Source organism: Vombatus ursinus, unplaced genomic scaffold (assembly GCF_900497805.2).
Source record: "Vombatus ursinus unplaced genomic scaffold, bare-nosed wombat genome assembly UNPS02000749.1, whole genome shotgun sequence".
Classification (NCBI taxonomy): Eukaryota; Metazoa; Chordata; class Mammalia; order Diprotodontia; family Vombatidae; genus Vombatus; species Vombatus ursinus.
The window spans coordinates 21,359,469-21,372,987 of record NW_020940527.1 but is presented as its reverse complement, the minus strand read 5'-3'; the positions used below and the strand labels follow the sequence as shown (position 1 = coordinate 21,372,987).

Below are 13,519 nucleotides of genomic sequence, written 5' to 3'. Positions count from 1 at the left end.
AGTAAGGCAATGGCATGGGAAGCCAGATTACAAAGGGTTGAGGAACAATAGCATTGTAAGGAAGTAGATGTAGCAAGTGTAGACTACCATTTCTATGAGTTTTATAGTCAACAGGAGGGAAGGAGAGATAATGTAGGTGATAGCTTAAGTAGGTATGAAGTCTATATTTGATTCTAGAAATCAAAGATGATAGGGAAAGTAGGAAAGAAATAATGCCTAAGCTTTGCCTTAAAAGTTTAGTGAACTCTCAAAGGAAAAAAAAAGTTCTACTGTTGAAGGTAAGTATTAGGAATTAGGAACTGCACAGTATGTGTCTCACTCCAAGGAACAATTTATCAGAGCTACAGAGCTGTCAGTAGCTGACATGATAAGGAATAACACCGAATGAATAATGTTTCCTCTAATCGCAGCTCCTTTAATTACAAGCCTCTTCTTTCCAGAAGAGAGACAGAAGATGCAAAAACACCAATTTCATGCACTTGTGCCTGAATAATGTCTCTGCGCTGCCTTTTCCAGATGGCAACCTTTTCACTGGAGGAACTAATGATGTGGGCATATTTAGGGAAAAACCAATAACGGAGTCTTTAACCTTCAACAACAAAAAGCATGTTGTACAAAATGTTCCTTGGGATACATTAACAAATATCAATTACATTGCTCACTGAGGTGTAATCAGCTGTAATAATCAAAATTAATTTTAAAAAATAATTAAACAGACCCCAGGGCAAATAGTTGATGCACTTACAGTAAGACATCACAGTCTACACATGTACCTGAGAAGTTGTACCTTCTATTAACAACAAAAGGGTCCCGAGGAAAATGAGAGTTGCTTGCAGCAGAGATATTCCAAGTTGTATGAACTCAGCTTCAGCCACACAGAAGAGAGCTTGTGACCTGTTCCGTTCAGTCAATTCCAAAGGCCAGGATGGTGTAGTGGGTGACCCACTCGTGTCACTTCCAGGTAAAAGAATGAGTGCTGATTTTAAGTGATGCCAACGTAGTCAAGATATGTTGGTATCACTGAGAATAGTGGCCTCCTATGTGGTGCTGTGGCCTGACAGTAAGGCGGGCAGGGGGAATGTTGACCTTAAGTAGAGCATGGAATGACCCCAAAGATTACATGGCTAGTCAATTAGATGGTGAGAAGGTGGGTTGCATCCTCCCCATGATAATCATCAGACTTGTCTGCTACTCAGCTACACCTACCCTTATCCTCTAATAGGCCTTCACTCAGAAGTCTAGTCATCTGCTATGAAAGATTACTACCTCCCTGCTTGCTTCAGAGCTGAAACCAGCCTCTCAAGGCACTTATAACCTAACCACTACCTGAGCATCCAGAGCAACAGATGCACAGATGCCATTGGGAAAATTCCCACCCTGGAAGTATACCCAATCCCTTTCCCCCACACCACCTCAAGGCCGTACTAAATGCCCTTACAACCAAGAACCCTCTCTTTTTTATGGTTTGAATTAGACTCGAGTAAGTCCCATGGAAGTGCAGTAGGTTGTGATCTGCATCACAAACATGTTGACATCTTTCCTCCTAAAGCCATTCTTCTTCTGAACATCCCTATTTCTAGATTACCACTATGCTTCCAGTCACTTAGGCATACAACATCAGGGTCATCTTCAACTCTTCACTGTCTTTCGTCTCATATAGCTAAGCAGTTACAAAATCCTGTCATTACTCTCTCATTGCTGTTGTGACATGTCTTGCATCTGTTCCCTTATCTCTACTCATTGAGCCACCATCCTAGATCAGGACTTCACCACTTCTTGCCTGGACCATTGCAATAGCCTCCTAAGTGGTCTCCCTGCCTCTCAAACGCACCTTCCACACAGCTGCCAGTGATTTCCTTAAAGCACACATCTTCCAATGTAACTCCCCTACTCAATAAACCCTAATTTAGTGTCTTCGTGTTTACTCTAGGATCAAATACTTCATCTTTATCTCATCCTTTGTAATTATTCTTTCTGTGTCTGTCTGATAATATAATCATTAATACAGTAGTATTTGTTATATATTATATAAATAAGTAAACACACAAATATAGTTGATTCACACTCATTTTTATCCCTATAGGTGCATGATTCAAAAAGTTTGTAGTCCACTGGTCCAAAAGGTGTGGTGGAAGAGTCAAAAAATAGTACCTGAAACAAGTGACTAGAGTTTCCATTATAAGGTGATCTTGTCACTAACATTCCTGCAGGGACCTTCTAATGTTCTTTCAGACAGTTATTAGCTATGTGACTCTGTGCAAGTCACTTAACTTCTGTTTACATCCATTTCCTCATTGATAAAATGGGGATAATAATAGCATCCTTCTCCCAAGAGTGTCGTAAGGATCAAAAGTGCTTAGTATACTACCTGGCACAAAGCAAGTGTCATAGAAGTGTTATTCATCATTACTATTATTATCATTATTTTTTAAATATAATATCATCAAGTTCAACAGATGAGCCACAGATATTGGCAAGGCCAAGTCTCACAGTAATGACTAAGAGATTGGATAACACATTTGGAAAAGTCCTAATGTGGAATCAGGATTAGCCATGGCATGGTACATAGAGACCTGGCTTTAGAATCATGAAAATGTAGAAGCTCAAATCTTGCTTTTGACACATAGATAATGTCTGTAGGCCCTGGGGAGGTACTTCAACCTTTCAGTGCCACAGACAAATCTCTAAGAACAGAAGTAGCAGAACAATGTCTAATATACACTGGTAGGGAATACTGGGAGTTTCCTGCTCCAGTGAAATCACAAGTCTGATCCAAGGGAAAAAAAGATTTATTGATGGACTAAGGTGAAACAGATCCATCTACAGTGAGTGAAAAACTGTCAAAGAATGGCTATGTCATCTTGCTGCCAGAAAGATCACTTTCATCTCATTCAAAAGTATAAAACAGAGAAACAATTTGCCTAGAGTCGATGATTTCATAACTAAGGAAAATCTTTCCATGAATACAGATCATAACTTGTCTATAATTTCAATTCTTAGAGAGTTGCTTGAAGCCCAGAGAAGTTTAGTAATCCTCCTGTGGTCACAGAACTACTAAGTGTAAGAAATAGCCTTTGAACCCAGATTTTCCCAATTCTACATCTAATATGTCACATGTGTTACAGACAATATCCTAACACCCCCAACCCATGCAAGCTAGGCTAATATTTCATTAAAAGTGATTCAGAACAGCCTCAAGTTTTGATTGATTCACAGAGGAATAAAGGTTCAGGCTACTGATTTTACTTCCTTGTGTTCTGAGTGCAAAGCAGCCATGAGGAGCTCTGGGGATGCTCTGATGCTTGACTGTTGAGTCACAATTAACAATTTAAGCAAGAGAGCTTCTCTTACCTGAATTACATCAAGGTGTCCTGAATGCCTATCCTTATGGATTATACTTCTGCGATGACTAAGTAAATCATTTTGTTAACAGTTAAATGACCTATATGAGTACCATTTTATTCCAACAAAGAACCTAAACAAATGAAGGACTAAAATGAGTCAGACCCAGACCAGAACCTCACAGAACTTCTTTAGAATGATATTTTTTTAAATAATGGAATAATAACATTGAAAACCTATATTAACTTATATTCATCTTGTATATACTTTTAAGGGTACACATTTCTCTCCTAGTTGAATATAGATAGGAATTGTTTTATTTTTGTTTTGATGCCCAATGCCTAGCATAGTGTCTAACACATAGTAGGCACCTTTAAAGTTTTACTGATTGATTGATAGATGACAGATTTCTTAATGTGCCTAATTTTATATATGCAGCAATTTATTATTGTTCATCGTTAGATGCTTGAATTTATTGGTCCTACTGTTTTGTTTTGTTTTGTAGTGTGTGTGTGTGTGTGTGTGTGTGTGTGTGTGTGTATGTGTGTATGAGGTATGTGTGCGCATGCGCATGCACGCCAAAACATACACTGAGGGATGTGGGAACAGGGAAAAAAGCAGAAGGTATTTGGACCTATGATTTCATCATAAATCCAGTATACTGAACTCCCAGTGAGTAATTTCTCTCTACTGATTTAGTTCGGTAATTTCTCTGCAACTTATAGTTTTAATGTATTATCTGGAGCATTGAGAGATTTCATATGTTCACCATAGTTAATATTTGTCAGATGCACACCTTGAACATAAATTTCCCCATCTCTAAAATTAGCCTTCTAGTGACTATACTATTCTGTTTCATGCTTCTCCCATTACAGATCACAGAATTACACACACACACACGCCCAGATGCACGCTGGATTTCACACCATATCAAAATAGGAGAATGGTTTGGGTAGTAATCTCAAATACACGTTCATTTTTGTGATCTCCACTACTCTTTGCTGTCAAGTATACTAAGAACATCAACATCATAAAGATAATTTAAATGTCTCCTTCAAATTTATAAAGAAAAATCTGTTTTGACATTTCACTGCAGGTCCCTAAATGTTGAATCAATAAAGTCTAGTGACACATAGCAAAATGGAAAATGGTTAATTATCAAATAAAGAAGTGTTCAAAAGTTAATGACAGTTTCAAAAGAGTTGCAACCTGTTAACAATCATATTCAAGGATGATCTAAATCCCCAATAAGAGAAAGGCAAATCAGCAATCATATTTAAGAATGATTTGAATCCCTAACAAGAAAAAAGCAAATCAAAACAACTCTTACTTTTCACCTTACAACTAACAAATTGGCAAGGGTGACAAAAAGATGGCAGGGACAATACTGGGAAGGTTGTGGAAAGATGAGCACACTGATACACAATTGGCATAAACGTGAATTGCCCTCAGTTCAGAAAATAAGTTATGCTATGAAAGTGACTTTGACCCAGAAATTCCATGGCTAACCATATACCTCAAAGGAAGTCAATGATAAAAAGAAAAGTCTTATATACACTAACATATTTAATGTAGCACTTTTGTTGTAACACAGAACTGGAAACAAAATCAATGCCCATCAATTGAGAAATGGCCAAGCAATAATGTCGAAATTAATGTAATAGAAAATTACTGTCCTGCAAAAAAATGTTAAATATGATGAATATAGAAAAGCCTGGGAAAATGTACATGAACTGATAAAAAATGACATCAGCGAGACTAGAAATATATACTACATATAATATATTTTATAGCTATATGTCTATACACATATACATACACATACTATATATGCTATATATACATATGTGTGTGTATATATACATATATTTGTATATAAAATCACCATAGGAATATAAATAGAAAGAACCACACAATTAGAGTACTGGGAAATCATAATGACCTAGTTTGCCCCAGAGAAGACAGAGTCAACTTCCTCCACTCTTAACAGAGATAGGGAATATGTGTAAAAACGTCACACTTGGTAGATATGTTGGCCAGATTTTTCTGAACTGGGTTTTTCCCCTCATTTCATATTATATGAGATATGTTTCTGGGAGAAGGAGGAGGGAGGGATAAAGTAGAAAATATAGGTGATAGGAAATTAAAAATGTCAACCATTTTTTTTAAATTAAAAAATTGGAAAATGGCCACATGACCAACAGTCACTGGGCCTATAGAGGAAATAGCTCAGAAAGTCTTTCTATGTTCACCTTCCTCTCTATAGCACACAGGAAACATTTCCCTTCTCCTAATTGCGTATTCCTCTTCCTCGAGTAATAAGGTGGGGATGTGGAGAGAAACCACATGGGCATATTCTTGGTAGTAACTTCCCCCAAAGGAAATCATATCCATACCCCAAAACAATAATTCTAACTATTTCTATAGCTTCCATCATAATCATTTGAAAGCATCTTTTTCACCATGCTTCATCTTTCCAAGGTTCTTAGACATAGCCAATATTCTACAATCTCTTGAGTTCGTACATCTAAGCCTCGATTTCACTCAATTGAGCTAGGGGGCTGAGTGGGAGAGTGGAGGTCTATTATAAAATCCTTAGCATCTCCCTCTAGATCTTTCTGGGTCATTGACCATAGGGCATGGCCAAGAAGCCTACACTGCCTCTGCTAAGGTGCACTTTCAGAGCACAGCCACATAACCTCCAAAGTTAAAAATGCACTGCTGGCACTACAGGGACTTTTCACACTACATTTCCTGTAATACACATATGCAAAAGGCCATTGGCAGGGCAGGGAGAAGTAATTCCTTCCTTCATTTGGACAGGAGATTCTAAAACCACTGCTGCCAGCTTCCTAATGATTGTGAATTCATGAGGGCTCTTCATTTAGTCTCTCTCTTTTCCCATCTGAAATTGGTGCTCCTGAGAAATGATGTCATGGTAGAATGGGGCCTAAGTGTCAATAGACAAGAACCAAGAAAGGGCCATTAGTGGCAACTGGATAGTGACCTTCATGGCTAATGAAAAGACTGTTACCATGTCCTTGCTGGACCTCTATCCACTCCTTGTCCCTCTTTTCATCTCCCTTTTATGTGCTATCTTTTCTCATTAGAAGGTAAGCTCCTTGGAGGTAGAAACTGTCTTTCCAATCGTATTCGTATCCCTAGCGCTTAACCCAGTGTCTGGCACATAGTAAGCACTAGATAAATACTTAACTAGATAAATACTTGGTAAGGTAATTGTGGCCTCGAGGCCACATGTGGCCCTCTAGGTCCTCAAGTGCAGTCCTTTGACTGAATCCAACCTTCACAGAACAAATTGGTGAAGTTTGGATTGAGTCAAAGGAACATACTTGAGGACCAAAAGGGTTACATGTGGACTGAATTAGTCCTTCTTAGGTATGATACCCTTTAAAACTTTCTAGGCTATTGTCATCATATGTGTTATAGTACATACACACACAAAATAAATATAACACACAAACACATGTACACAAACTCAAAATATACAGGAAAATACAAATAGAACTGGCAAATAGTCAGCTGTCTACACACATTTATCATACCCACCAATGTCCCTGGTTTAAATTATAGTCCTCTTTTAATATGACATTCTCTATAACACTATTTCTGACTTAGCCTTTATCAGCACCATAATACCCTCTGTTAGCTTATTCCTAAGAGGGAAAAGCTGGAAACTATCTGGCTCCATTGTCATTGGGACCACCATTCACTAGAATCTAAGATGATGCCAGCCACTCACATTTAATCCCAGGCAAAGCCAAACTGAAAAATCAGATCTCTTGAGATTAAAATGAAAGGGAAAGCTTCATGCTATTGTTTGTGAACCAGAAAGGAAACTGTGAAAACAAGCGTATTATAATAATGCAAGAAACTTCTCTTAGAAAAGCAGCATAACATTTGGGTGGAATCTTGCTATACCCCCTCCAAAAAAAAAGTTCGGATGTCTTTCTACAGGTAAAGAGACTAGACCTGTGATTTCGCTGGTGTAGGAAGGACCCTGTACCAATAAGCAAACTCCCTCTACCAAAGCGGGTAGGCACCTTCTCTTCAATTTAGTCTTAGTGAGCTGCCTCAAGACTGAGAAGTAGAGATTTGCCTGGGGTTACACGTCCAGTAGGTGTCAGAGGTGAGTTTTGCACCTAGGTCTCCCTGGCTTCCAGGTGGTTTTCTATCCACTACCCCATGCTTTTCTATACTTGTGTAAATTAATCAAAGATCTTCAAGAAAAACCCACAGGCTCTAGACACTAAACTATAATGAAGTTTGAAGTTACCTCAGCTTTGCACTCGGTTTCCTTAGTTTGCCTTCCTGGAATCAACTTCATTGCTGATGACAAACTTTCACTCCAGCTGGAGGCTTTGCTTTGATGCACGGTATTTGACTTGCTTGCCAGCATCTTCTTTTCAGATGCTGTTGAGAAAAGAAAAAGAAACACACCTGAAATAAGAGGAAGTAAGTGCAATTCATATAGCTTGGTAGATATTGCAGGTTGGAAAATATTGAATTAATAAACTTCCTGGAACAAAAGCTATACCACATTATCATGATCATTATCATTATTATTATTACTTCTATGAACCCAAGCAATAAATCAACATTTGCTGTAATCCTGCAGGGCACACATTCAGGTTGACATATCTATCAACCTCCCACTAAATAAAATGTTTGGCCAATTGGCTGATATTTCCACTCCACCATATTTATTTTACAAGTTTCTGTTAAGGGAGCCTCCCTCCTCCCAATCAACAGGTTTGTAACTTCAGAATCATCCTCACCTCTTCACTGTCCCTCACCTCACATTTCCAATCTGTGGTCAAATCTTGTTGCTTCTACCTTCACTGTGTTCCTCTTTTATGTCCCCTTCTCTCCACTCACTAGTCATCACTCAGTTCTGGCCCTCATCACCTCTCACTCGGACTACTACAAATAGTTTCTAAATGGTTGCCCTGCCTCAAGTCTCTTCCCACTCCAATAAATTCTCATGCAAGTATCAAAGTGAGCTTCCTAAAGTGCTGTTCTCACCATGTTATTCCATTACCCAATAAATTCCAACGGCACCCTATTAATAATAATAACTAACATTTATATAGCACTATATACCAGGCACTGTTCTAAACACTTTACTACAATTATTATCTCATTTGATCCTCACAACAACCTTGGAGGTAAGTGCTATTATTATTCCCATTTTATAGATGAGAAAACTGAGACAAACAGAGGTTAAGTGACCAGCCCAGGGTCTCACAGCTACTAAGTGTCTGGGCCTGAATTTGAACTCAAGTCTTTCTGACAACAGACCTGGTACTCTGAGCCACCAGCTTCAGAATCAGATAAAAGTCCCTTTGGCTTTTAAAGTGCTTCGTAACTTATCCGATTCCTACCTTCCAGTCTTCTTATACTTTAGTCCCCTCTACACATATATCACACTACTATCCAACCTCACTGGTTTATATGCTGTTCCCCCCACACAACATTCCCATCCCCCATCCCCATGCCTTTGCATGTACCATCTCCCATGCTAATGTAAGCCTAAGATGCTCTTATCTCCTTGTTTCTGCCTCTTAGAATTCCTCACTTCTTTCAAGACAGAGCTCAAATCCCACCTTCTATGGGAGACCTTTATTGGTCTCTCTAGCTATTCAGAGCCTCTTCTCTGAGATTACCTCCAATCTATTGTGTATCTCTCTTTTCTACACCTATTTATTTTCATCTTTGTCTCTCACATCAGAAGGTAAAGTCCTGAAGGCAGGGTTCATTTTTATCTTTCTTTGTATTCCCAGCACTTGGCATTTGTACCTGGTACAATACAGCATAATACAGTAAGTGCTTACTAAATGCTTAATGATTTGACTGGATAGCCATTAATTCCTTATATATGCATTTATCCATGGACAATTAATAGATACAAAATCAATAATAATAACAATAATAATATCTAGCTTTTATATAGCACCATCAGATTTGCAAAGAGCTTTACAAAAGAGTAGCATATGTTATACACTATCACTTTTTCTTTCATTGTAAATGAAATTCTGCCTTTAAAATGTGTTAACGTATATTTTTCAAAGCCTTTATATTTAATTGTGCCTCAGAGTTAATTTGAAAGGCTAAGTCAACATTGCTTTCAGATTATGATTCAATATTTTATGAAAAGAAAGAAATGCTGTTCTTTTTTTTTTCTTTGTTTATATGGTTCATTTAGGCATGTTAATTGGCAGAGAAGGCACAGTTCAAGAAACCAGATACCACGATACATGAATGATGAGGTAAACCTTTATCTAGTTCCTGGATGTTGCTGCCCCTGTTTGCACAGGGTTTAAAGTCTCAATACATTTGAGGGAAGCCTTCTACTATTGCTCATTCCTAATGTCTCATCCATCTTTCTTTGGCGAAGAAAGGGCTACAAAACTTTAGAAGGCACACATGGCTAGGAAAAATTCCACAAGTAAATTCTTGGCCCTATAACACTGATCAGAAAAGGTACAATACCTACACAGGGAAAGGCTGTATTTAGCATTTTGTGAAATACTCAGGGGGCTTTATGAGCAAGGGTACTCTGTATAGCAAAAACAGTGATCTTTTAAGGTAAAAAAGAGAGACCTAAGTAATGCTGCCAAGACTTGAGTGTTGTCTCTTCCCACAGAGGTGTGACGTTTTCAATCTTTACTTCACTCTCCCCAGGTTTTACAGAGAGGTCCATCTTGAAAGTATCCTCCAGTGCTTGCCGCCTCTGATGCGTGAGCTGGTGCCAGAGGACAAGGACTGTTTTCAGAATGCCATGTTGAACTAGGAAAAAGAGAAAGTAACAGAAATAATCCAGGAAAGGATTCAAAAATAAACAAAGTATTCAAAGGCAGGTAATTGCTGTCTTTTCCACAACATTAATTAATTAATTAATTAATTTAAGAAATTATTTACAGGCATTGGGAGGCTAAGTGATTTGCTCAGTTACATAGGCAATCTATGGTTAAATACCATGGACCAGTCCAGTGGCAACAAATTCAAATAGAAATTGTATTGACTTAGAATACTACAAATTAACATTTTCTATGTTGCATTGTATTTTTATTTATTTTGTCAAACATTTTCCAATTACAATTTAATTTTATTCCTGAGGACTCTTGAGTTTTGCTGACTGAGAGGACTTACACCTTTTATGTTCAGAACTTCTGCCCTAGGACCTTGGTTTCCTTAAATAGAATAGCCTCCCATAGCCTGCTACTTGTTTTTTTAAAAGAAATAAATTTTATTAATGTTTTGTTGTAACATTGTGTACATTTTCCCCTATATCCCTCCCTCTCCTAAAAAGTCATTTTATATAACAAATAATTATTTTTTAAAAGAAAAAAATAGGGGGCAGCTAGGTGGCGCAGTGGATAGAGCACTGGCCCTGAAGTCGTGAGGACCTGAGTTCAAATCCAGCCTCAGACCAAACACTTGACACTTACTAGCTGTGTGACCCTGGGCAAGTCACTTAACCCTAATTGCCTAAAAAAAAAAAAAGAATAGAAAAAAAATCAGTATAGCCAATCAACACATACTACAATCTGAAAATATGTGCAATGTTTCACGTTCATAGACCTTTTATCACTGCAAAGGAGCTGGGGGAGATGGCTTTTCATATCCTTTCTTGGAGGCCATTTCTTTATGATTTTGTAACCTTCATTTTTGATTGTTTTTATTTCTATTTATATCATGGTAGTAATTGTGTATGTTGTAGTAAATGTGCATATTTCTTAAATATGTTTACTTCACTTTGCATTAGATTCATGTAAATCTTCCCATGCTTCTCTGTATTCATTCTATTCATTGGTTCTTATAGCAAAGTAACATTCCACTCCATTCATGTACCACAAATTCTTTAGCTATTCCCCAATCCATGAGGATCTACTTCATTTCCAAGTCTTTGCTACTACAGAAAGTGCTGATAAAAACATTTTTGTCCATATAGGGATTTTCTTCTTATGAATGACCTGTTCAGGGTACATGCCTAATAGTAGAATCTTTGGGACAAAAGGGATAGATATTTTAGTCACTTCTTTTGCATAATTCCAAATTGCTTTCCCAAGTGGTGATAGTAGCCAACTATATCTAAGCTGCTTTCAGCAATTTTTCATTTTACTACCAGGTCATCTTCTCACCTGCTGCCTATCTGTGCCCCCTTTTGTCATTTTCCCCTTATGGTGATCTTTTACAAGTTTGTATCTTCCTGTTTTATGCCTCCCTTGCTGTTTGGACAGTGTTAAATGAAGTGGTTTTTATCAGTCAACTTATTTCATGTGATTTCAACATATGCATAAGATGAATGTTGCTGGACAAGAAAAATGAAGTCACCCTTGTACACTACTAGTTTTTTCCCCCTGAAACTGGCAAACAATAGACTCAATGGTATCTTTCATTCCCTTCACCTTATTCAATTGTGTGACTATGACAATAGATATTCTGTAGAAAACATCTGTTAAAGCCTGCTTTTTCCTATGTCCTATTTTTTAATCAAAGATACCCTAAATAAAAATTTATATCATTCTCATAAAAAGATCATAGAAATGAGAAAGTAGGGATATGGGTCAGTAGTTACTAATGTTCTTAAGATCATCTTTTGGAAGAGTAATAACATCATCCATGACTTATTCCAATTATTTTGTGTCTTCCCCTCTTTCAGATGCCCTGTAAAAAAAAAAAACTTCTTACATATATTAAAACTATTTTGCTTTGAGCACAGATTTATTCTTTGTGTGCTTAATTTTACCTAGCTGCTATTCCTAATTATGTTTTCTTTAGTTACATTCTGATATCCTCATATAGGACATTGTGGACTGAGATTTTAGAGTCAAAATATGGTATTTCCATTGTCATCCATGATGAAGATAAACTGCTACTGTGCTGTCAAATGTTATCGATGTTTCAGTTGACTTTTTTAAATTTTTGTCTTAAGAGGCTTTTCCTGATTCCCCTAGTTACTAATACTTTTCTCTCAATGGTTACTTCCATTTATTCTGAATGTATCTCATATGGATCTAATTATTTACATCTTGCCTCTCTCATTAGAGTGTGAATTCCTTGAAGGCAGGGGCTATTTTTACCTATATTTGTATCCTCAAAATTTAGCACAGTGCCTGGTATTATAGCAGATGCTTAATAAATACTTTTAGATTGATTAATTGATTGAGGTACATATTTAGGGAAAAAATGTGATGTTGGAACAAAAGTCATTAACAAAACTTTTATGTTTAATTTTTTAATTAACTACACTTTAAAAATTAATTACTACAAAAACACTGGCAGGTTCTGGGTGTGGAGCCAAGATGGAGGAGTAAAGAAAGCACTCAGCAGAGTGCTCCCAACATCCCCCTCCAAACAGTTTTAAAAGAACTACTCAAACCAAATTCTGAAATGGCAGATCAACAAAAGGTCAGAATAAGATAGTCTCCCAGCTGAAGACAAATTGGAAAGTTGGAAAGAGGGATCTGTGAGACGGGGGTAAAGGCAGGCCTGAAGTCCACATGGATCAAACGCCAGTGGTAGGACCAGGTGGTGGTGATAGAAGAAGCAGAAGTGGCAGAAGCTTCAGGAGCTTTCAAGACAGAGGTGGTAAGGGAACCTGGCAACTAGTCAGAAAGGACAAGGGATCCCTGTGCTAGAACTGGATGCAGGACTAGATGCCATTTGACAATTCCATTTCCTATACACACTTCTGGATCATAGTTCAAGGAGAGAGAGAAATATTTTTGGTCAAGAGGGAGAGTATAAACCCTGAGAGGCAGTATTACTTTTAGTCACGAGTGATCAGGGACCCTGACAAATGGAATCATTTCTGGTTCCAAGGAATTAGGGAGCTTGAGGATCAGTACTGATTGTAATACCAAGGAATGAGGATTTGTTACTAGGTAAGGACCAGAATTAAGACCAGGAGAGCAGTGACCACATTTCTCCCTGAATCATATTACCTTGAAAGCACCCAAAACACGCAAACTCCCAGAACTAACTCTGAAAAGAACAAAGAAAAAAAGCCTTAAGCTTGAGGCAGTGCCCCTCCCCCAACATACTCAGAATATATCACAAGATAATATATCCTTATTAGAAAGAGGGTCGGAAAATGAACAAAGAACAAGAAGAAGAAGAAGAAGAAGAAGAAGAAGAAGAAGAAGAAGAAGAA

General features: G+C 37.6%; 1 protein-coding gene across 3 annotated transcripts in view; it reads right to left on the bottom strand.

Annotated features, from left to right (window-relative positions):
- Positions 1 to 13,519, bottom strand: part of WDFY4 (WDFY family member 4) — a 365,261-nt gene that overhangs the window by 199,142 nt on the left and 152,600 nt on the right. For all 3 annotated transcript variants that reach the window (XM_027859244.1, XM_027859252.1, XM_027859263.1), the window contains exons 37-38: positions 9,964 to 10,149; positions 7,637 to 7,773 (exon numbers count right to left, since the gene is read on the bottom strand). In XM_027859244.1, coding sequence (XP_027715045.1) covers positions 7,637 to 7,773; positions 9,964 to 10,149 — 323 coding nt within the window. The remainder of the gene's footprint in view (positions 1 to 7,636; positions 7,774 to 9,963; positions 10,150 to 13,519) is intronic.